Here is a 24766-nt window from a genome sequence, read left to right on the forward strand (position 1 = left end):
AAAGTCCTTGTACTTCTCTCTCCGTCTCTACTCCTCCCTTTCTCCCTTCCCATCAGCCTCAATCCTCCACCTCACCATCTTGCTGCAACTTTGACAGAGGAGGGATGTGGCAAAAGTATTTGGAGAATTCCTGCTGACCAAACCAACGCCTGGCTGCTGTCTCTGATCTACATGGAACAGCTCTACCCAAATAAGGCTGGGCTTTTTAACCAGACGTGAGGGGAAGAGACGCCCAGACAGAGAGAGGGAGCTGCTGAAAGGCCATGCCCTTTTAAGGATTAAGTTTCCTTTTTTTCCTCACCCTCACTCCCTCCTATTTCTCCTTCACGTTCACTACCTCCTCCTCCCTCCCTCCCTCCTCCCTCTCTCTCTTGGTAGACTAGTGAAGTCATCTTTCCTCATCTGCTCCTTTTAAGCCGTCATTTTTGAGAGGGAGGTGCCTGCGACGCATATACAAACACTCAGTCAAGCATCCTCACTCGTCCCAACAAGCTGCACTAGTAGCCAGCAGACAACTGACCTATTCCTTCACACAGTGAGTATACTTTTATTGTATTCCTCCAAAAAGCTCTTGAACTGGATTTGGGACAGTTAGTTTGAGAAGATGGCAAATGGGACGAGGCCATCGCTCTATTTTCTAGTCAGTAGTTTTGAGGACTATCTCGTTATTTATCCTAAATATGCGTGTCTTTTGTCTTCTGTGTTTTATATGTAAGATCATTTCAAAAAGAAGGGCATTGTAAACATCCAAAGATCAATGTGTAAATACTTACACTTTGAAATTCATGCTGCAGATTTTGCTTGTGAAAGTTGTTTAAAATATTTTTGTTTGAATTGTCCTCAAGTTCCTCAAATGTATTTATTGAGTTGGTTTCATAGGATCAATCCAGTACTGTTCTCTTGTTAAGTTTCATAATAATCATCTTATTGTCACAATAACACAAAAACCCTGATTGTGACAGAGGATTGTGTCATTGCCACCATGTCTCGTAAATATGATTCGGATGTGAGGGGAGGCGAAGCAGAGAGGTGAGCCAGACAGTGATGCATATCTCTGCATGCAGTGCACATACTTTTTATTTGTACAAGCAAATGATACTCCCACACATCCATGCACAGGCTTTGGAGGCCTGTGAATCCACAAGGCATGAGAGGTAATCATACTGCATACTGAGCACAGAGATGCATCTATACTGACTACATCTTTTAGAATCAGTCACACAGAAATACCGTATCTCAACTCAAGACATGTAAACTCCAAACGTTCACTTTGCGTTCATGGGGACATGTATGGATAAAGACTTACTGGTAAGGATGGCAGCACACCCAGTGATTCCAGTCAAACCAGGCCAGCAGTAACGTGCAGGACGTGCCAGGGGGGCAGTTTAGCTTCAAAGCAGCAGATAACCCTATCTCCTCTGCCAATCAGGTTGCAGCACATAAACACAGCAGAACATCATGGTTTAAACGACCAGGAACTAACCACATCTGCTTAAAAGCACTCTCTTCAGAGTCAGCTCAGACACACAGCAGATCTAAAGTCTGTCAGAATAATCAGAATCATAAAGGGTCAGCAATTTCAGAAAATGCTTTCAATGCTCATAAAAGTCTGGAAAGGAAATCATTATATAGCCATGTAAGAAAAGGATGTTCAGTTTGTCAGTTGCAGAAAGGGCATCCTTCAACCAGAGGACTGCAAATACATTAGTACTGCTGCATTGTTTTTCATTTAGCCAAGAATCCAGATGCTTAATAACAAACTCTGACCTCTACCAATTCATCATGTGGTGGTTAGCTAGTTAACTGTGGAGGAGGGGAGGCGGCATGACGCCATGTCCTCTCCGGCGGCCGCAGTGGCCACAGCCCTCACACTGGTTTCCTGTTCTGGCATTAGACAGATTTACCATGGTGATAGAGAAACAGAGCAGAAACACAGCTGAGACAGATATACGGATGGAAGGATGGAGGAGATGAAGTCATGTTTGTGGAATAAAGCACTTTAAAAGGAAGCATTTTCAGCTGTCTTAATTTAGCTTTTATAGTCTTTTCACTTTTTTTAATGTTATTATTCATGGTTTTAACTTTATCGTAATTCAGAATGGTACATCAGAAGTATCAATCGATTAAAACTGCAAAAAGTACTACAGTACAACACAGCATTGGTTTTATGATCGTACAGACTTTCTTTTTATGCACGGAATGTTAGATTTGTTTAGAATGATTGCTGTTGATGCTGTATGACAAGAAGTATTAACATCAGCAGGGATATTTGTATGACTTCTAGCAGGAACTAATAGGTGTGTAAAGTGTATGAAAAGTTGTTAGATCAGGCTGTAGACTATTCCAAAAAGCAGTTTGAGTTTGAGTAGGATTATATGAAAGGCCAAGTGAACAGTGAGTTAAATGTTCAAGGAGAAGCAGACAGATAGCACAGAAGCTTGTTAAGCAGACAGAGTTATTGGTCCTGGGCCGGGTCCCAAGGATAACAACAGGTCCCTAGATACACATGAATACCAGAAATAGAGGCCCTCACAGACTTGACCTCTTAAAATATGATGAGATGTTTGTACGGTTGTCATACAATGCACACAGGGCATAAGTTATAGGGGAAATACGATCTTCTCGTCTCTTCTCTCCTCATTTATTTTCTTCCCTTCTCTTCTCAAGACACGAGAAGGCATTGAGTGCACATTGTGGTGAACATAACTTCTATTTTTTTTCCCTACAAAGAGTGTAGTGTGTGTTATTCCCAATTGTGGTCCAGAGAGAAGTTTATAAGGCCAGGAACTACAAGCCAATGGAAAAAAAGTCAACGGCATACCAGACAAACATTACTCTGTAATAATGATTATAAAATGACGCATGTCAGTGGGAAAAGGCAAGGGGTATGAGAGTGTGTGTGTGTGTGTGTGTGTGTGTGTGTGTGTGTGTGTGTGTGTGTGTGTGAGTGTGTGTGTGTGTGTGTGTGTGTGTGTGTGTGTGTGTCTGTGTGTGTGTGTGTGTGTGTGTGTGTGTGTGTGTGTGTGTGTGTGTGTGTGTGTGTGTGTGTGTATGTGTGTGTGTGTGTGTGTGTGTGTGTGTGTGTGTGTGTGTGTGTGTGTGTGTGTGTGTGTGTGTGTGTGTGTGTGTGTGTACAAGTCAGAGCTAAAGGCAGACAGATGAAGATAATATATCTGAACTTCTGAGCGGTTGAGTGTAAGTGAGCATGTTGCGCAGCATGTGTGTTTGGTTTTTTGCGGCCTGGAAAAGCACCACAGGGAATGTGAGGAATATTAAAACAGGGTTGGTGGTAAGGCTCAGCGAACACTGGGCAGGAATCCATTAATGTCGTTGGCATGCAAACTCTCACATGCAATATATCTATTTGCAGTTTTTGAAAAAAGTATACATACATCTGCTGGCGGACATAAACCCATCTTTAAATGAATGATTGTGTTGCTCCCCCTCTGTCAACATTAAAGTGTGTTAGTTTATATCAAGCATATCAATATAAAGGTACACATTGTGTTCACATGTTGTTTCAGCAGCAAAACATCAGGTCTAACAAAACGTTAAGACTTGTGAAGATTTAGGGATTCATATGCCGTAGGTCAGTGGAAATGAATGGATAATAAATAAATGGAGAGTAGGAAGAAAGGGGGGGTTTTAGCGAGCAACAGAGGAAAGAAATAAGTAAAATGGAAAAGAAGAAAGAAAAGTAGTATAATACATAATTAGGTTAACGAAGGAAAAGATTTGAGTATTACAGTACTATTTAGGTTTCTTCTCTTTCTCTTGTTTTGCTCAAACCTGTTTTAATCCATGTTAATGAGCACTTCTTTGCCAATATAATCCATCATACTGACAGGTGTGACATATCAGCATGCTGAATAAACAGCATGATTAAGACATTGAGCAAAAACAATGATTCATATTTTTCTTCAGTTGGCACAATATGAGAGAACAGTTCTTAATTAAATATATTTTTCCTACATCAGTCCAGTCTTGGCCCAGATGGCTTTTTTTTTTACTTTTCTCAATGAAAAGTCTGTTTTGGCCGATTGGAACATCCTGACACCAACAGAAAAGACTCAGCAAGGGTTCACTCTTATCCATCCAAGATGAGCGTTTTCCAGTCAGCGCCTGGGTTTAACCTTTAACATTTGAACTTTAACCTCCTCAGGAACAAGTTGAAGTGACCTGACATCAAGATGGCAACAAAGGTTGGGTGGTGCAGACAGCACTTTCATTGGGCTTTGCTACACTTGGCTTTTGGCCAAAGGCTTACAGAAGCATAAGACAAAAGAAAAGTGCTCGCAATAATTACTGTGTTAACAGAGACAAAGAGAGAGCTAGAGAGAGTGTGTGCGTGGTATGTGAGTGTGTTTGTGAAGGCAAAAATAAGAATATATGCAAAACAAAATCAGCTGGCTGACATAGTGCTCCCATTGTACACCACTTTGCCTCAGACACAGGTCCTGATGGGCTAAATGGTGTGTATTAGGAGACAAAACGCTGTAAATGCAAACGTTCTGGGAGCGGTGATTAAAATAGGTGCTGGGCATTAAATGCTTAAATACACGCTTTGACATGCATGTCATGTATAAGTGTATAATATACAATACATTATAAAATGATATCTGTGTGTGGGTTAGGGCTATTATTATTATTTTGCACATCTGTGCATGTTTGTGCTTACAGGCTACCTTCCAATGTTATTGAAATGTTATGTGAGTGCTGGCTATTGTTTATATTGCAAAAGCTTTTTGGACTAAAAGACAGTAAAACTGCAATGACGCACAGAAATACAGTAAGTGCACGACATCTGTCTGTATGATGCCGTTAGTTGTCATGATGGGAGGTGAATCCAAATGCTGATCCTCACACTTACTTTCATCCTATGTCCAGAGATAATATTTATTTTTTCTTTGACTCTTCTTTACTTCATCTCTTCATCTCCTCCACACTGGCTTGCTCTCCGATCTCCCTCCACCTTTCCTCTTTTTCACGCTCTCTCAGGGAGTCGGCATGGCTAACAAAGGTCCATCCTTCGGCCTGAGCCGGCAGGTTCAGGATAAGATTGACAGCAAGTACGACACTGAGCTGGAGCAGATCCTGGTGGAGTGGATCAGCCGTCAGTGTGGCTCCGGGGTGGGGAAGCCAGAGGCCGGCAAAACTGGCTTCCAGACCTGGCTGAAAGATGGATGTGTGAGTGCAACACAACGGTTTAGCGGCTTCCTAGATGTTTTTTGTTTGTTCTTATGGTTCATTTCTTTAATGCCTCTCCTTCCTATCTTTCCCTTGTTTGTCGACCTCTTTTTGTACCCTGTGTCACTCTATCTGGTCTCCTCAGGTTCTTAGTGAGCTGATTAACTCTCTGTTCACCACGGACAAGCCAGTGAAGAAGATTGCGAGCTCACCCGCAGCCTTCAAACAGATGGAGCAGATCTCCCAGTTCCTCAACGCTTCCGAGAAGTATGGCGTCACCAAGACTGATATGTTCCAGACCGTGGACCTTTGGGAAGGTAAGAGGGGGTTCATTGTCTTAATTCCTCGGTTAATGAAAAACATTTAATGCCAGACGACAAGATTTGGCTTGGGTTCAAATTCTTCTTTATATCAATTACTCACCCCTTGTTATCTCAAATGATTGAAGACGACTTAGTTTCACTTGCATGCTTCCACATTGAACAAGGAATCAAGAAACAGAGAAAAGTATTGATCAATTAAATTAAACTGTCAAAAAATATCAGTCAGCAAAATAAATAACTTATGCAGTCTAATCCAAGTCTCACTTATCCAGTCCTATGATCAATATTTCTCAAACACATGCATATGTGCTTAAAACGAGTTAACACTGCGCGTGTGAGACTGTATATTTGGAAGTGATTTAAGTAGCAGGGGATCTGGCAGACATGCAAGTGTTTGGACTTAGTGAGCACAAAACTGAACACATGAGAATTTGATTATACCTCACAAGTTGTTTGGAAGTTTTTAAACAGATGTTTTGATTCAGTTTTGCTGTTGTTAACGAGCACCCCATTCACATGAACCTTTGGAGAATTTTCCCAGTCTTTTTTATCCTGGGTTTGTCATGGAAGCCAACAAGAAAAAACAAACACGTCGTGAGAAGCTGAATCAACATTTCATTTAGTGTTAATTTCTCCTGACATGGAAGAAGAGAAAATACTTTGATACAACAATGCACTTAAGGAAACATAATAATTTGCCTGCTGAGTTACTAATCCTATCCATTATGTGTGTGTGGACAGGTAAGGACCTGGCGGCGGTGCAGAGGACTCTGTCAGCTCTGGGCAGCTTGGCCATCACTAAGGAAGAAGGCACATACAAAGGAGAGGCTAACTGGTTTTTCAAGTGAGTGTCATATGCATTATCTAACCAACACCAATTACCATTAGCTGTATAGCTGTATTAACTCCGAGACATTTACAATGACGTGTTGCAGGAAAGCCCAGGAGAACAAGCGAGACTTCTCAGATGACCAGATGAAGGCGGGCAAAAACGTGATTGGCCTACAGATGGGGTCCAACCAGGGAGCCAGTCAGGAAGGCATGAGCTATGGAAGACCCCGGCAGATCATGTAAAATCACTGAGCCAGATACCCGTAACCTCCTCAGCCCCTGACACCTTCTTACAGCCTTTTAGTTTAACCGGTCCACTACAACTCCCCTTTAACCTTACATTTCTTTCTGCTTTAGATTTTAGCTTCCTTCTAACAGATACCCCCGACTTCCTGGTCTTGACACTTTAGTTTACACAGAGTTCACCATGCTTTGTCCTTCCACTGCAGTTAGGAACAGTACTACCTTAGCAGTCTTAATGGAAATAGTAACCAGAAAAATGACCGATGCATTGCCTTGGTGGTAAAAACAAAACAGTGACAATGTGCCAAACATTGGGCTTTCCTTTCTAATATAAATCAGCACTGATATAACAGATAACTGACAACTGTGTCATCGCCGATAGCCTCAAAACTATGTTGGAAATTATTATTATTTAGTATTCTATTAGATTTTTAGAAACATTGGTTCTGGATTCCAACACAAAGAAATCATCTGTATTTAGGTAGATTGCATAAGGGATATTCTTACCAAATTGAATAACGACACAACCCACGACGTACCTTAACTTGGTATAATTTACAATATTGTTACTTGTTAATTGTTCCTACCTACCACTTACCACAATGCTACGCCTGCTGTATCAGCGCCGATATTTTTGTACATTGTCTTATTAAATAATGACTTTGAAATACATTTCTGAATTGACTTTGTGAATCTGGGTAATTCAATTTGACAACGATGCATAATGGGAATATTGAGGAAACATGTCTCCACTCACTGGATCTTTCTTTTACTACCATTATTTCAAAGCCAAGCTACATTTATTAAAAGTGTGTCCGAAAATATAAGTTACATGCTCGTATTGGGCCAATGCTAAATAAAATCCACTTGTGTCTGTGCAAAATGTTCAGCTAAGAAAAGATCTCTTCACAGACAGAAGTAACGAGAGCCACCAAAAACTCTTGATAATACAGATATGTTACCTAAGTTTTAAAACAGACTTTTGAAAAAAATAAAGTTTTGATTCTGGTAGTTTAAGGTTATGCCACTTTGGGGATTTCAGTTCTAAAAAGGTCATAGACAGCCTTAACGTAATTTAGTTTGAACTTGTTTTAGATATAGGGCATGCTTGCAGTGTGGTTTTAGGAATTGCAATTTGGAAATGTTACATTATATGTATTTTAGACCAGTCTTGTTAAACACAAAATCGTCTAAAAACAACCATATTATATCATAATCAGTATCACTGATTCTAAAAAGTGTGTTACTACGTCTTTCCCTGTGTTAAAAACATTAATCTCAGAGGATTTTCCATCAAGTCTTTTATTATCATTCAGATCACCTGTGACTTGCACAGCAAAACACAGCTTCCAGTTTCCCTCCAAACACTCCTTACATTATAAAATTAGAACTCTTTAATACATTCTTACAAAACAATGTGTATAAATCCTTAAACACACTTGATATATATCTGTACAGCAGGCACACATTGTGTATATATTACACTTTATAAAAAAATACCTATACACTTGAAAATCCCACTTCAAGTTTTTATCAGTAGTTGGTTATAACCTGCAGATAATAACCCAAGACTTTAAAAATAAAACACATCAAATAACACCTCAGAAAAAAATTAAAAATTCCTCAGCAATCTCATGGAGCCTCACATTTGAGGAAACTTTTCCAGAGAAGACCATAACAAACACACCCGCTCATGTCACAGAACACACACACAATCGCCCATGTCACAACATACACACAGTGCACACACACAGTGCACACACACAGTGCACACACACACCACATTTTTTTGAAACCAACCATCTTTCTCTTAGTTTGATTACCCCCACTAGAAGTAAATCCCACCCATCTTAGCTCAGTTCTTCCATGGGAACACATGTACACAGACCATTCTGTATTTACCCTTTCACGCATGCAAACATGCAATTGTACTGACACGTTAAAGGAACACTTCAACCTCATAATACTATATCAATTACTCACCCTGTGTTACCTTGAGTTCTGGTAGAGCGAAAGGTCTTGATGAAAAAATAAAAGGGGGCGGCATTTAAGACACTTCCAACTTGCACAATGAGTAGTGTGCCTGTGCAAGGGGAAGACTGTTAAGCGGAGTGTTTCCACAGGTCTCAAAAAGTGGCTGCGTTTGAGAAGTAGTGAGCTGTACTGGTTAAATACGAGGTTGGAGTATGCTTACTGAACTTAAACGTTGTATGAGAGTGTGTAAACAGATGATCTGATACAGTTTTGCAATTTTAATAAAAGGCGGCCCTGATTTACTTAAATCATCAAGACTTTTCTCAGTTTTTAAAATGTTTCGTTTAACTTGGAAGTAAATGGTCCCTTTAAACCATATAGGGTCCCTCTCCAGTTCATGCCTGACTCTAACCCAAACCTAATCCTGATGGGAAATGTAACCCCAGGACCGGCTTAATATCCCCACTTTAAAAAGGATTGTCCTTATTTCATTTTTACTTTTAGAGGACATTAGTTATTATGACAGGTGCACAAGAACACCCACTGCCCAACACATACTCACATTGCCACAAAGTAAGATTTTCATAAAAGGCCACGTGTTTGGAGAATACAGACAAAAGGTCCACTTCTCAGTCAACTCCATCTGCACCTCAGATACAGTTGACTAGAGGCTGAATATATTTGGAGAAGATAGTGAGAGCCTGAGACGTCCAATGAGCAAAGAGAGAGAGACGGGATATAGCCCCATTGTTTGGCTCAATGCTATGTCGCCGGCCAGTCTCCATTTAAAAGCGGCACTTGGGTCTCGGATGCAAACACTGCATGCAACTCCACCCCGGAGTCCTGCTCCTCTTCCACCTTAACTTCCTCCTCCTCTGGCAATGCCTCCTCCACTCCTTTCCCCCGGCGCCCCACCCTGGCCCGGTGGCCCTGGCCCCGTCTTTTGCGCAGGCAGAGGAGGCCCCTGAGGTTCATGTGGGCCAGCGTGACCTCCAGTGTGTAGTAGAGTGACCAGAAGAGAGCAAAGCAGCCCAGCAACAGCAGGAACTGGAAAGGAAAACAAGCAGAGAGAGACGGAGCGAGAACGTAAATCACTGAAGCTGGGTCACATAAATCACTGAAGGATGCATGTGTAGATGTGGTTCAAGATAAAAAGAAAGAACGGTTACAAAAGAGGGAACTAGAAAGTCAAATGGATGAGCGAATGTGACCCAAGTATTCCTTTCTGGTGTGGTTTAGCTGGGATCTACAGTATTACTGAAGGTTGGATTGATTTTCATCTTTGCTATAAGGTTGGCAAAACACTTTAATACTTCTTCAAAGATGCATGGGTTTACCTAATTCACTTTTACTCTCACAATGTCAAATTTCACATCCAAATCCTAAATGAAGGTGAGCATTATTTGTTTGTTTTTTAACACAAAGTAACTGGCAGGGAGAACTTCTGGCCAGCCAGCGTCTATCCCCCAATGTCACAGATGTATAAGGTTTCAAATGAGAGGTTATGGTTATATAGCATACACATCTGAGGTCTAGACCTGCTCCTTTGAAATAATATCCACAAAAAAGGAAAAATAAATAATGTTTTCCATAGTAACCTGGAATTGACCTTTAATGTAATGAGGCGTATTCCTGACATGTCTGACATAGTGAGTCAGTATGAACATTTTTTAATTTCCCAGTATCAGAACTATTGGTTTTATTCTGTGAAGACATACATATTAAAGAGAAAGACAGAGACATGGTCAGAAGTGAACGGTTTACCTTGAGGCTGTTGGAGGTGAAGGGGCTGATGATTTCTGGAGGGATGTCCAGGCCTGGAGGGCAGGGCAGAGAGAAGCTGCTGTCCAGAAACTTTCCACTCATAGCCTCTTCCACCAGCCTGTCAATCAATGAACAGCCAATCAACAAGCAGATCATTTATTTGTATTTTATTTATTTAACAGGGACAGCGCACTAATTAACATTGAGTGTGCCAGAGTTAGCCAAGAAGATATTTTTCATCTGTAGTCCCTGGACATATTTTATAAGTCAACCTAAAACTAATTTCATTTTAAACAAGTAAATACAATCAAATTAAAAACATGCAACATACATTACAAGAGTACTTTTAAAAAAAAAGACAGAACAATATAAATAAAATTAAAACAAATGTTACACAACTTTCTGAATTTTGCAAATAAAAATTTCAAATGGGAATAAAAAACAAAACACAAATCCAGGGAAAAACAGGCATTCAACAAAACTGAAGATGTCCAGATGGCAGCGTGTTCTTACCTCTGCCTCTCCTTGACCTCGCTGAAAGTCATAGAGGAACCATACAGAGTCAACTGCCACTGCTTCAAGAACCCCACAGAGGCACACTTCTCAACGGATGGCTCCTCTACAGAAGCAGAGAGAAGGGTCAGTGTGGGCAGGGGTGTACATGAGGTCACAATGAAACAAAATGACAGAAATGGGGACATGTCAGTTGTGTGACTGTGTCTTACTGTGGTCAGATATCTTGATGATGTACTGGCCTTCAGCCTCCTCTCCCCAGCAGCGCACAGTAGAGAAGGTCCAGTCCTGGTAGCCTGAAGAGTCTCTGTATACAAAAACACAAATATACAACTTTATTAGATTATAGTTTAAAGGGATAGTTCAGATTTTTGTGAGGTTATACGAGGTAGGTATATTTCCACCTCTACACCTGAGCCGTCAGGAAAAACCCTTTTTCAGTGATGAACTGAAGGCTATGCTCGCGATGAAGCCGTCACACTCATTTAAAAAAGTAAACCCCAGTAATTGTACTTTACATGAGACTGAGTATCTGGTCTACCTCTGCCTCAATGGGTTTTGTTTGTGTTGCTGTGGGACTTTAGGTGTTTTAATGGGGTTAGTTTGTATTCACCAAAGATCCACAATAACACAAAAAAACGAGCAAAAGGAGACAGCGATAAATCCAGCTACACCTTTGTTGTGCAATGTATAATACATTGTAATACACTGACTATGGATGAGCACCTCATACAAACTTCCTTGTAACGATCCAGTCTATCCTTTTAACATCTGACGTACAGTTATGTGGGATCATTGCTGATTTCCCTTTGTGTCTATAAGACCTAAATCTCATCCTCCTATTAAAAGGTCACCTATCATGCTATTTTTAGGCAATAGCATAGGTCTCAGATATATAAAAATATATAAAAAACATGTTAGGGCTGCCCCGAATACCATTTTTCGGGCTCCGGATATTCGGTAGTAATCAGCAGCGAATATTCGTTCCGCGCGCGTAGTAATCAGCAGCGAACGGCTTCGAAACGTGTATTTTGGTTTATTCACGGCATTCTTTTTGTTATTCTACAGTATTGTTGTTTTATAGCTATTTGTTAATGTATATAACCCAATTTGTTTTCTTTGAAATTGAAAAGGATATTCCAGTGTGTTTGTTACTTTCGTTGCAGTTGTATATGTCTTAAGTGTAATTTGGCTTGGCTTTCTATTTTGTATGGACATGCTTTTATTTTGAAGGAGAGTTAGAGCAGTTGACAGGAAGTTGTGGTTGCTATGGATACAATATAAAGACGGAGAAAGTAAACGATAACGTGTATGGATAAGTGTTAGCACCCCCCGAAGAGGCACAAGCTCTTACGTTGACATTGGAGATTTCAATAAATAAAAAACGAATATCCGAATAACGAAATTGAAACCTGAATAGTACTCCAACGGACGAATATTCGGATACAGCCCTAAAACATGTCTATCTAAGTGTTTTGCTCAAAATACACACCGGGGGGGGACACATATTCATGTTTAAAGAAATGAAAAAGTGCATTTTGCATGATAGGTCCCCTTTAAAATAAGACATAGATTTCTCTTAGCTTTTGAACAAGTGAAGTTTTACTGTTCTCAAATGATATCAATGTGTGGGTTTGTACCTGTCGATGGCGCGGCGTGCCCCGATGACTGACGTCATATTGCTGGGGCAGACCAACACGATTTCCACGTTGCCACGGCAAGGGTTGGTTAACGTCACGGTAACGGCCACGTGTTCCAGTGTCTTCATTCCAGAGTGTTTCAGGTCAGCAGCAGAGACTGAGAGAGAGGGAGTACATTTTACTGTTCAATATTATTTTAACATAATATTTAAAATCTTTAGAAACATTATTATGCAATCACCCTGTTTTAGAAAACATTTTAATGGCACACAGATTGCAATTTATTCTGTTTTCCAATTATCCAAGATAAGAATCAGAAAATGGATGGATGGATTAACTGATATTAGAGGATGATCTCCTCAAAATAAATCAGTTTGAACATTGTTGCATTCTGGGTAAAAAAGTGGCAAATTGGCATCAGACTCTTGATGTTTATTCTTTACATTCTGTTCTTAAAAATATCTGTCAGTGGTCCTCACCACCCCCCGCCCTGCCCCTGTAGGTGTCTGGTATTTCCCGGGCTCTGACTGCTAATGAGCCGTGTTGCTCTCTGACCATGTAGGGCTGCACGCGTCCTCGGGGCGGGGGGGGGGGGGGCAGGGGGGTGAGCAGTGTAAACAGCAGAGGTGTGGAATGAAAGACAGAGAGTCAGGGGACAGATGTAGAGAAAGAGGGAGGGGAGGGACGGTCAGGAGATGGAGACCAGTGGAGGAGAGGCACTGAGAGGGCGAGTACAGTGGATGGGAAATGAGTAAAGTGGAGGGGCAAACAAAGAAAAAAAGAGGGCAGGGATTGAGCAAATATTTGTTCTTCTACTGCTGCTAATGATTTGAAGTTAGAGTTGGATAAAAGGCATGGCATGTTGAAGCCTGGGGGTCTCATAGCCAACTAGATGTTCACTGCTTGAATCAACAAGGCAATTACTTTAATGGAGTGCATTTATATTATCCTTTTTCTAGTCTTTACAACCACTACAGTATTCACATTCATAGAGAGGAAGAGGCTGCCAAACAAGAAGCCCCCTGCTCATAAGGATCAATAGAAATGCACGCTCACAAATCATTTGCCATGCCATTTGTGGTTCAGCACCTTTCCCAAGGGAGCTTTGACATGTTGAATGCAGCAGCTTGGAATGAATGAATGCTTCATGAGCAATAGCAGCCCCTATTATTAATATTTGTTATGAAGGACAGGCCGCTTTAATAACATCTATAAGTGACTATAAGCTCTGAGCATACTTTCTTGACAAGAAAGGAGAAATGTAGTGCTCCCTGAGGTACACTGTGTCCTCTGTTATTCCCATTTTCAGAACAAATTCCATCCCATTCTTTCTCTTTGTTTGATAATAAACTCAATATTTGCTGTCAAGATTATCTATGAGCCGAGCGCACAGTTCAACTGCTGAATCATTTTATACGTCAGCTAAAGGCATTCCACAGTAATCCAATCCAATACTGTGGATCCGACTGGTTTCATGATTAGGGTAAAGCCAGTCGCTACGGGCAAACATGCACACAAAAACACACTTTTGTAGCGACTGTGTTCACATGGAAGTCCAGCAGTTTGAAAGGCTTCAGAGGCACTACAACAACAAACACTGCTGAGTGCAGTATGACAGGAAGGCTGAACTCTGGCAAACAGCCTGCCAGAGATTTGAACAAGACTGATTGAATAGGAGGTCGAATGGAAAAACGTTTATTATAGTAGTTTGATTTGATGACATTTCTTTTTTAAATTAAGCCCAGACACATTTTGTGAGTCCGTTCTGCAACTGTCAGCAACTCTAATTTGTCTTTAAGAAAGTCCTGTTGCAGTAGAACACACACACACACACACACACACACACACACACACACACACACACACACACACACACACACACACACACACACACACACACACACACACACACACACACACACACACACACACACACACACACACACACACACACACACACACACACACACACACACACACACACACACACACACACACACACACACACACACACACACACACACACACACACACACACACCGAGTGAGGAGAGGAAAACGGACGAGGTAGAGGAAAGGGCTTTTGCTAGAATGAGGTCACCATGTGTGAAAAAGTGTGTGAGGAAGTTAGAGACAGAACACATACACAGACAGTGGAATATAACAGAATCAGAGCAAGAGAAGAGCAAAAAGGAACTGAGGAGAATTGTAAAATACAGTGACAGATGAGGAAAATGTTTTTTTTATTTAAAGGAAGAATCTGGAAAAAACGTCATCTAGTATTTCAATGTTGAACCAGAAACTAACAAACAAGAGAACATTGCCTTATAAGGAGAGGCAGACTGAGTGAGGAGCAGGGAGGGAGGGAGGGAGTCAGCTGTGGTGCAGTGTGTAAACTCAACAGGCAGCTGTCCAATACCAGGCGGGGGAGAGAGGGAGAGAGGGAGGGAGGGAGAGAGGAGCGGTGGGTTACCTTTCCAGGTGAGGATCATCTCGCTGGGATAAGCTGGGATGCGCTGCTCTTCTTTTATTACTGAGCTCTGATAGGACACAAGAAACGGCACTGACTCCCATACCTGAGACAGAGAAGAGAGACAACGTGTGGAAGGAATTTTAACATCAGGGTAAACAGGAATGCAATGCAGGCACTCCAAAATATATAAGAGCAAGTAACAACAAGGAAGGAGGTATTGAAGAGCCTTTATTGTAGAGGCTACGATTCAAGATAGAAATAAGGGAAAACAAGGAAGCCTACACACAGAGAAAACTAAATAAATATGCTTTGTGAAGTCTATGTCTTCATAAAGACCACGGTACTCAAACGATAAACCGATAAGAACGTTCCCCTTTCCTTTGATCCAGTATCTTGGAAGCTTTTCTTCTAGGAGCACCGGACACATTATTGATCCATGGCTGAGTAACCAATCTAAAATAGCTGGTGATGTGTGTCCTTATATACCTTAGCAGCGTTGACGAGTCTCCACGCATTGAGCACACCGAATCCGTGCTGGTGGCTGTGGTTGAAACCAGCTCCGTTCGTCCTCCAGTCTGCACTGCTGTCACACTGTAAGAACAGATGGAGATATAGAGAACACACATCACACACATCACACAACGTTTGTGGGAAAAACAGTGAGTCAATAAATGGATTGGCCTGAAAATAAAAGTAATTCAATCAATCAATCTGAAGAAGTAATCTATCGTTTGAAAAAAGTGATCATCACATGTTCTTCTTTTACAGGAAATTCAATGACTCAGGAAAAACATAAACCAAGAGAAATACTCATTTTATTATTATTTTTTAATTGAGTTCAGGTGGCCTGCAGTTTTTGACCAATAGCAGCACTGAGCAGCATGTTTGGGTCCCAGTTGCGTTGAGCAAAAAACAAACCTGCAGAAAGCTTCTGCTTTGTCGTGCTGGGTATACAGTAAGATCTTATGCAGTGACACATGTCCTGAGTCTCACCATGGTGGCGGTGTAGGTGATGATGTGCTGCACGTCCCTCCAGCTGAGACAGGGACGGACCTGCAGCATGAGGGCCACCATTCCTGCTGCCAGGGGGGCCGCAGCAGACGTGCCAGTGTGGCCCTCCGTACAGCCGGTCCCCTGCAGCATGGACCAGTCTGACGTCACCTGTGGAAAGACGGATGGGCTGAGTACGACCATGGAGCGTTATGCAGAGAACAAACACACTACAAGGGTGGCAACAGCTCTGGCAGGAGTCGACACAAACTGCCACTCTCATGTGTAAGTATACATTAACCGTTGATTGAATGCAAACCTTTCGAAAAAGGTACATCCGACACAAGCTTAGGCACAAAGGTTCTCAAGCTAAACTAACAACTTGAGGATAACTCTTCATCAGGAGCCAGGGCCATAAAGAGCCCTCCTGACAAAACGGTATATTTACTGCAGGAGGCCAGAGGTCAACACTGTCTGTGTACAGTTCATGGAAAACATGTGTGAGAGGGGTTTAAAGCCCTAGGGAGGTCTAGCCTTTAAAGAGATGAAAGGATGTAAAGGGAAAGAAACACATTGATGTACAAATGAAGAGCAGTACAGGGACAATTAGTGGTCGACTGTTATGGTTTTTTTTCAATGACAAATGCTGTTATTAAAAAAGAAAAAAAGAAAAAGGTGGCTGATATATAAAAATGTCTTTTTTGCATCAGATAAGTAACAACCTTTTAATAAATACTAACAATTGAGAAATAACATCAACTTAAATTATCGTTTATTTATTCATTAAAAACTGTTTGTCTGCATTTTTTTTTTAAATAATGTAATAACTTAATCTATGTCTACACTAGGTCATTAAGTTTCAGTGCACTAAAGACAGTTTCTGAGAGACAACTTAATTATTTAATCTTGAAATGGCATTAAACAACCCGGTGTATTTGGTCTACCTCTAATAAAAACGAGTTACATAGTGGTTGAAGTGAACAAAGACAGGAAAGGAAGGATTAATAGAAGAGATTACAGGTTTGACTCAATGTGTGGGGCATCTAGTAGACAGTAATTTCACCAATATGCAAGGTGTACATGACCATAGACATCTCATATGTCTTCCATGTACACTGCCCTCTATGTACACAACCCTCTGGTACACACATTAGGACCGCAGCGATGTGAGGTTGAAGAATTCTCAGCCTTCTGTGTTTACATGAGGAGACGTGTGGCCCTTTCCCAACAGCTGTCCCAGTCATGCAGAAGGTGGAGCTATCTATATGATGAGACTATATAAGCCTCTGGAGGCTAGACGTTGTTTTCTTAATTCCAAAATGTGACCTTATATTGAATTAGTGAATCCATTACTCTTGAAAGAAGATTGTAATCCCCATGAGGCTTTAACTTGATTTACAGGGTGTCTAAAAAAACTAAAATCTCTCTCTGTTAATGTATTATATGTTATCCCTTGTTTTTCTTTCTTAGCGCTAGCATAATCAAGGATGATTGCTGGATTAGTCTCTAGAATAACATCAATGGATCAGCATCAATCTGACAGGGACCTTTTTGAAAATAAAATGCACAAGCTGCCATCAGGACAATTTCCAATACCGATCATGGATGGAAAACTCCTATTTTATGACAATCCCAGACTTTACAGACTGACATAAAGCTCATTCATGAAGGCAGCTGTTCTTGTTGGACTCTAAATGGCTTCTTAAGATGAATACACTAGTGGGTAGAGTGTGGTAAGCACTTGGCGGTCATTGATTGATCAGATTTCTCGTGAGAGAGTCCATCCTAGCTAAGCTCTTCTCTTCCAGGCAATGACAACCCAGGGCAAAACTGTGTTGCGATGGTAACACTCACAAACAACAGAAAATAAGTGGCTTCGTCCGGCCTTTACTCCAGCCATCATCCCTCGTCATCGCTTCAGATAAAAATAGCATTTTGTCTTCCTGATGTGGTGCTGCTCATGACTTTTTAAACATTTGTCACAATCAATAAAATGAAGGTTTTCAGACCACACTGAACTGGGTACATGTCATGTTGCGGACTTCATGGAAAAAATACAACCAATTGCTTCATTGTTAAAATAGGAAAAATGATAATGGACTTTGAGGGAGTTACTTGTCATAACAGTCATAAAAACCAGTGAACCGCTGGGTTCAAGTTTTTTACAAAGGGAAATTATAAACAAAATATAGTATAGTATTTGAAGTCATTAGCTTTGTTACAAATGTCCGAGGGTTTTTGAACGAGAAGCTGGAAGTTGCAGTTTCACTGTGACTCTCTACGTAAACTAATATGAGGAAATGAAACTCCTGTGACTGACAGCAGCACTTTACTGTGTACGTTCATGTATCTTCTCAGGTGTCACAGAAGCACATAGAGAAGTAACTATATGTTAACTTGGAATACAATGTCATGAATAGAAACCCTTTTAACATTTAAGGAAATGCTAACCTGAGATATTAGGTCAACCAAACCTCTGTTTAACGATATATTAACATGGTCACCAGATTTCACATAAATGTATACTCTGTCCAATTTGGATAAAGTAAATGCATTTTATAGTTGTTAACCTTGTATAGTTGTTAAAGTTGAATTCGAACAGAAAACACCCTTATTAACCTTTATTAGACCAACTCCAAAAATCACTTCATGACACCTACTTCATTGATTTCCTGCATCCCTGTTGATTCTTAAGCCAGACTGTGTGTGTGTGTGTGTGTGTGTGTGTGTGTGTGTGTGTGTGTGTGTGTGTGTGTGTGTGTGTGTGTGTGTGTGTGTGTGTGTGTGTGTGTGTGTGTGTGTGTGTGTGTGTGTGTGTGTGTGCGTGTGACCTACAATGCTCCTCAGCTTGTTTCCCCCGCTGCTGAATGTGACAGCCAGCATGGATGCACACTCTTCAGCGTAGAAGGGCTTTTTTCCTTGCTCATCAACCGCACCTACAAAATACAAACACACACAAAATAATTATTGATGGCCCGATGCCCAAATATCCACATCCAAAACACATACACACTTTAGCGTCCTCTGCGTCTTACCGATAGTGATGGTGTAGATGGAGTTGGCGTAGCCGTCATAGTTGCAGTTGTCGTTGTATTGACCTCCGTTGCCACTAGCAACCACAAAGATGCTGCCGAAGCCTTGTCTGCCTGCAATCACCCCGTGCTGCAGCGCCGCCTGAGGATGAAAACAATGGTCATGCTGTGATAAGAAGAGGGAAGTTTGTACTTTGGAGTTTTTCTACATGGCTACTCTACTGCTGTAAATGATCAGTTGCAGTGCACTGCCTCCTGCAGGACAACATCCACACAATCATCCTTTTTCTTACCTTGCCCAGGGGATGGGGTCCATCCACAGTGTGTCCATCATCATCTGGACCCCAACTAGAGGAGAATTGAGCCACAATCAGATTCCAAGCAAGATGGCATAGTAAAACATAGCACTTAAATATAACAGACCTCAAATTAAGAGCAAACAAAGGCTGTAAGAGCTTTGTTGAATAAGTGGCAAATATGTGATATTTTTTCTGATATTTTACTGTTAAATGTTTACTGTTAGAAAAGAAACTTCCCTAATTAAATAAATACCAGGGATTCAAAAGAGAGGTGTTTGTTACCTGCAGCTGTAAATATCGTTGATCTGGTAGTGCTTGTTGAAGGCTATGGCCTCCAGGCTGTCTGTCAGTGGGCCGTCCAGGACTCTGATTCCTGAACAAAAACAACAAGGGAGACATGTTTTACCACGCAATTGCTAACCCAACGTTTTAGCTTCTGTCACTTTCTTGGGTTATTTACATTAGGAAGACCAAGTTTAATATTCCAAAAAGTCTTTACCTGCCACCTTGCTGCCGTAGGCCACCCCCACAGCACAGAAACTGTTGTTGGGAACGGCTGCGATCTCTCCGGCACATCGCGTCCCGTGGTGGTTGTCGCTGTGGGGGTCTGGGTGAGGCATGGGGTCGGGATCATCGGAATTCAAGTCATAACTGCCCTCAGGACTCTAAGAGGGTAGAGAAGTTGTTATTGAATGTCTGGTTTGCACAGCAATGATAAGGTTGCAATTCAATTCAGACTTGGTGCAGTAGACACAGTTAGAAAAAAAACTGCTACTACAATGAGAAACTCTCACAACACATTATTTGTGTTAATCACTGAACTATAATAGGAAATATAATTGAATTTAGTTTAGCTTAAATGTATTCTCTGTACTGCTCTGCTTTAAGTAACCATGAGGTAAAAAGGACACTTGCAGTCATGCTTCCAAACATCCAAATTGCTTCATATTCAGCCATGACAGCAGGACACACAGCTCACTTAGATTTAACATTAAATATTTGCGGTCCATTGTTCATAGTGTGGAAAAACCTTTTGTTTCCACTTACATAGTTAGACTGGATATCCTGGTGGGTGTGCTCCACCCCGTCATCTACCACCACCACTGTGACTCCTTGGCCAGTGATGTTACGCTCCCACACCCCTGTCACGTTGACATCCATGCCTTTACTTCTGAAATTGTGCTGCCAAAACAAATAAGGGAAGCAAGAAGACGGCAAACAGTGAAGGATTGAATTCCAATAAGTACAGGTATTTCCCGTGTCTACTTTGCGGTGGTGCAAAGATAAGCATAAGCATCACAACAGAGTATTTTCATTTCCTTAAAATATTTTGGTTGTCTGATGTTTTTTTGTTATGGTTCCTATCTTGACTATGACTCCATGGAGAAGGAGATTCTGTACCTCAAAAGTACCTTTATGGTTGAAAAAGAAAAATGAATAAAATCACCCTGGATAATGATCAGTAACGTGAACTCTCATGTGTATATTTCCACCTTACCTAGCCCTTTATACATACAGGATGCTGTATGTTAAGAAATGTAATAGAAGGTGCAACAGGATGTACTGTCCCTGCACTCTTCACTTAGTAATTTGTATACTGATTGAGGAGTTACAAAAGAGACTTATTGTTCAAAAAGTTACAAATTAGTCAAATATTACATGCAGACATGAGACAAATTGATATCATCTAGTGTGACTTCACTTTCAGCGGACATCATTTTCATTGTTTGTATAGATAAATACCAGTTAGCTAGACTGTTACAAAGAACAATAATAGCCTAGATTCTTACCAGATGCCACTGTTTAGGGTAGTTGGGGTCGTTGAAGGCCATTGATCTCTTCGAGCGGCTCAGCACTCGCTCCTGAGAGTACCACAGGACATGAGGGTGGGCTGCCAGGATGTCCCCAGGCCGGACACTCCTGCTCCAAACACTAGCTACAGATCCAGGCTTTTCAGAACACAGCAGGTAGTGGCCTTTCAGCTGTCCAACCTGGCCCTGGTTCTTCAGCCCAGCCTGCTCTGCTACCTGGGATGCAGAGATGATAAATTAAACTAGGACAATATTTCTAAAAGCGAGCACCTTGTTTTTCCCTAACCAAACTTCAGTATTCCCTGCAGATAAATGGGTTTGTTGCAGAAAACAGGATACAGATGGGGAGGACTCAGCATAAAGCAAAACCCCTGTTCTTAATCATCCCTGACTTTTGGGAGAATTCACACAAACACTATATAGAAAAGACTCAAGTGTTGGCTGTAATTGTTTATGAGCTGTAGCGTACCCTGTTTGCTATCACATCCAGGTTCACAGAGCTCAGTTCACCGTCTTCTTCCTCATGATCTGGGTCAGAGTGGAGCCGGACGGCCCAGGACTGACCCAGGCCGCAGGAGGGTGAGGGCCAAGGAGAGGGGGGAGAGGAGGGGGGAGAGGAGGTAGATGGGGAAACAGAGGGCAGGAGAGTCAGAAGTAAGAGAGTGATGGAGGTAACAAAAAGAAGGACCAGGAATGTGGGATAATAGGGTGTTGCCATGGCAACGGAGGGTGACACACAGGGCTGAACAGGCAAGCCCTCATCAGCTGAACAGCAACCTGGAAAGGAGACAAAGACAGACGAGGGTGAAGAAGGTCTCTTGTTAGTTTTGAGGCCAGATGGGAACGTGTGGCTGGTTGCTTATCGTCTGTGTGCTGCATTCAGAGGCCACTTATTAAATTCACAGCATCGCACTAACTGGACGCCAGTTCAAAGAGCTGCGGCTGCACAACATTCGATTAACACTGTGGTTACATCAGTGTTCCTACGCATGCTAATGTGAAGAGGCTTTCACAGATTAATGCTAATCTATTAGCCTTGTTCATTTAGAACATTTAAATAATTAGAGGAAAATGCCTCTGCATTGAAGTGAAACATGTATACTTGTTTTGACATGGACAGGTGGCAAATGCAGGCATCGACATGAAGTAAACTGCAGTTACAATCAGTGATCAGCCAAAAAAAGGGAAAAAAACTATAATTGCGTCCAGATTAACCTGTTAGGGAGGTGCGGGTAATATGTCACTCCCAATAACACGACGGTTTATACATGGACACAATAATTATTTGTCCTCCAGACACCTGTTGTGTTACACTAACCCCATACGTTGTCAGTCAAATAATTCTTCTTGTATAAGAAATAAAGACACATCAGATCAAACGCCCAAATTGTCTGATTGTCCTCGTGCAAAACACCGTACATCAGCCAGCTGCTCTGACCACATTATAAAGCATATATGTGCATATCATGTACACGTAACGTTAAAGGGAAGTGTTAGCAACAGATTATTTTTTAAAAGAGTGACAGTATATTATTTGAAATTCCGCCTCTTTTTGAGTTGCATGTGGATGTGTTGAACCACCTGCGGTCTGGTAGGCTAAAGCTAGCTCTCAATGTTGCTGATTATTTAGTTTCTATTAAGCCATGTATGCTAATCGCACAGCTAGCTGGGTTAGTCATTTAAAAGACTGGGACTATGATAGTAACATTACAGCTATGATAAAATAAATACATCAGTAGAACAACAGAATAAAAGTCAGAACTTGGACTGGTACTCCAATTTCAACCGAGGCATTGTTGTTGTCATAGTAAGTCAGCTAATGTCCCGAGGCTCACTCTTAATATAGCTGTTCTTTAGTGAAATAACACAGGTCAAATCAGAATCAATCAATCACGATCATAAATCTTTATCCTACCTTTCCACTGAAACCGTCTTTCATCCGTTCCTCGCGAAATTCATGAGTAACATTAGGCTTATCACCTCATTTCCGCAATACACAAGTCATAACATCAACGTATTACGTCATAGAGTTCTTTCGCAAACGTCGTGCGTGCCTCCTGATTGGTCCAAAATTATAGCGGGTACATAGGTAGTCTACCCATTCAAATGCAAACCACTCACATTAGGATGGATTGGCACAGGATTAACTGGCACTATGTCTGTAAGGTAAAAATAGACAGTCAAGAGTGTAAGAACTGCGAAAAAAATGTGGAGCATATCATATTGCGATGTATGAAACAGAGAAGCTCAGTGGAACCGAAGGCGAGGGGTTGAGAGCTACCAGAAATGAACTTTTCAATTATTTGGGTGAAACAGGCCTGATAAGAAGATTTTAAAATAGTTTAAACATGGTTGTAAAATGTAAAACAATGTTCACTTCTTCAATTCTTCAAGTCGGCCTCTAGGGGACAGTAAACTCACATCATATCTCTCACCATCAACAAAAATACAATTAAATGACACAAAACAAACAAGTCTGGCAATTGTCATCTTAATTGTTTGCATGCAACAAGATAATTGCTATGGAGACTTGTCAACATAATTTTTTTTGTTATGCAAATCAATATGATGGCAAATTGATTCATAATACAAGCTGGGTCAACCTTTTTGTACAAATCTGTTCTTGCGTATATAATTCTTTAAAAAAGTGGAGCATTCGGTAGCCTAAATAAACTCTTATGCTCATGGGATCTTTTATTAATCAGATTCAGATTCAACTTTATTGTCATTACATAGTACAGGTAGGCTAGTAACGAAACGGAGTTGGGCATCTGACCAGAAGTGCAAAATAGCAGTGCAAGTGTCTACACCACATGTGTCAAACTTAAGGCCCGGGGGCCAAATCAGGCCCTTAGTGGATTTAATTCCGGCCCGCAGGATAATTTCTAATTACTATTAGATCTGGCCCGCCGGTATATTGCACACACACCTTCACTCCATCCTGAGGGTTCCCTCCGCTCAGAGCCTGACCCCAAACATTGATGAACTTGCACCCAAGATGCCAAGTATCTGGCTTGAACTAGCATCACAGAGCAGCACACTGAGTTTTTTTGAAGCTGTTGTTGGCCTGTGGAAAAATGTAATCATAAGAAATGACTCCGGAAAAACTGCAGATAGAGCCATAAGAAATGAATGCAACTGATTATTTCATGTTTAAAGTTGTTTTTATAGGCAATCATTTAAGCTTTGTTAGTTCCAGGTTTAATATGTGCAATAAGTTCATTCAATAAACATTGAACCATTCCGGCCCTTGACTAGTACCGATTTTTTTATTTTGGCCCACTGTGTATTTGAGTTTGAGACCCCTGGTCTACATGATATGAATGCATTAATGAATAATTATAAATAGGCTATAAACAGATGAATATGTACAGTATAAACGGTATTGACAGTATAGTGATAGTATGGTATACTATAGACAGTATAAGGATATTATAAAGAGATACAGTGTGTGTGGTTATATTACTGTTGGCTACATATATATGGAATAAACAGATTTTAAGATGAAATATTACACCTGTCGCTGATAACCTCATTTAGGGGTGGGTAGTGGGTGTGGGCATGGGGTTTCTTTACTAATACATATTCAATAAAAAATTAAAACATGAATTGAAGTTCCATTGCCTTCTGTATTTTATTGATAATTGACTACAGTCACAGCAGGCTCTTTTGAATTAATTCAAGTCA

The 24766-nt window shown here is 41.0% G+C and overlaps 2 protein-coding genes across 3 annotated transcripts; one reads left to right on the plus strand and one right to left on the minus strand.

The window, feature by feature from the left end:
* Nucleotides 1–381: 381 nt before the first annotated feature.
* tagln (transgelin) lies at nucleotides 382–7256 on the plus strand. Of its 2 annotated transcripts, XM_079675927.1 has the most exons (6): nucleotides 418–535; nucleotides 4163–4202; nucleotides 4999–5187; nucleotides 5333–5504; nucleotides 6252–6354; nucleotides 6446–7256. In XM_079675927.1, the coding sequence occupies exons 2-6, from the start codon at nucleotides 4191–4193 to the stop codon at nucleotides 6582–6584; spliced, it is 615 nt and encodes a 204-aa protein (XP_079532053.1). In that variant the 5' UTR covers nucleotides 418–535; nucleotides 4163–4190; the 3' UTR covers nucleotides 6585–7256. The 2 variants fall into 2 exon arrangements, with proteins under 2 accessions (XP_079532054.1, XP_079532053.1); XM_079675928.1 differs by lacking the exon at nucleotides 4163–4202 and having other exon boundaries at nucleotides 382–535.
* A 614-nt stretch (nucleotides 7257–7870) lies between these two features.
* pcsk7 (proprotein convertase subtilisin/kexin type 7) lies at nucleotides 7871–23130 on the minus strand. The gene is made up of 17 exons (XM_079675925.1): nucleotides 22995–23130; nucleotides 21549–21856; nucleotides 21059–21295; nucleotides 20316–20450; nucleotides 19768–19933; nucleotides 19551–19641; nucleotides 19263–19317; nucleotides 18973–19111; nucleotides 18773–18873; nucleotides 15941–16108; nucleotides 15434–15538; nucleotides 14948–15050; nucleotides 12476–12632; nucleotides 11048–11142; nucleotides 10836–10941; nucleotides 10323–10440; nucleotides 7871–9605 (listed from the first exon to the last, which is right to left on the minus strand). The coding sequence occupies exons 2-17, from the start codon at nucleotides 21795–21797 to the stop codon at nucleotides 9321–9323; spliced, it is 2310 nt and encodes a 769-aa protein (XP_079532051.1). The 5' UTR covers nucleotides 21798–21856; nucleotides 22995–23130; the 3' UTR covers nucleotides 7871–9320.
* Between the last annotated feature and the right edge of the window lie 1636 nt (nucleotides 23131–24766).

Source organism: Notothenia rossii (assembly GCF_949606895.1).
Source record: "Notothenia rossii genome assembly, chromosome: 4".
NCBI classification, from domain to species: Eukaryota; Metazoa; Chordata; class Actinopteri; order Perciformes; family Nototheniidae; genus Notothenia; species Notothenia rossii.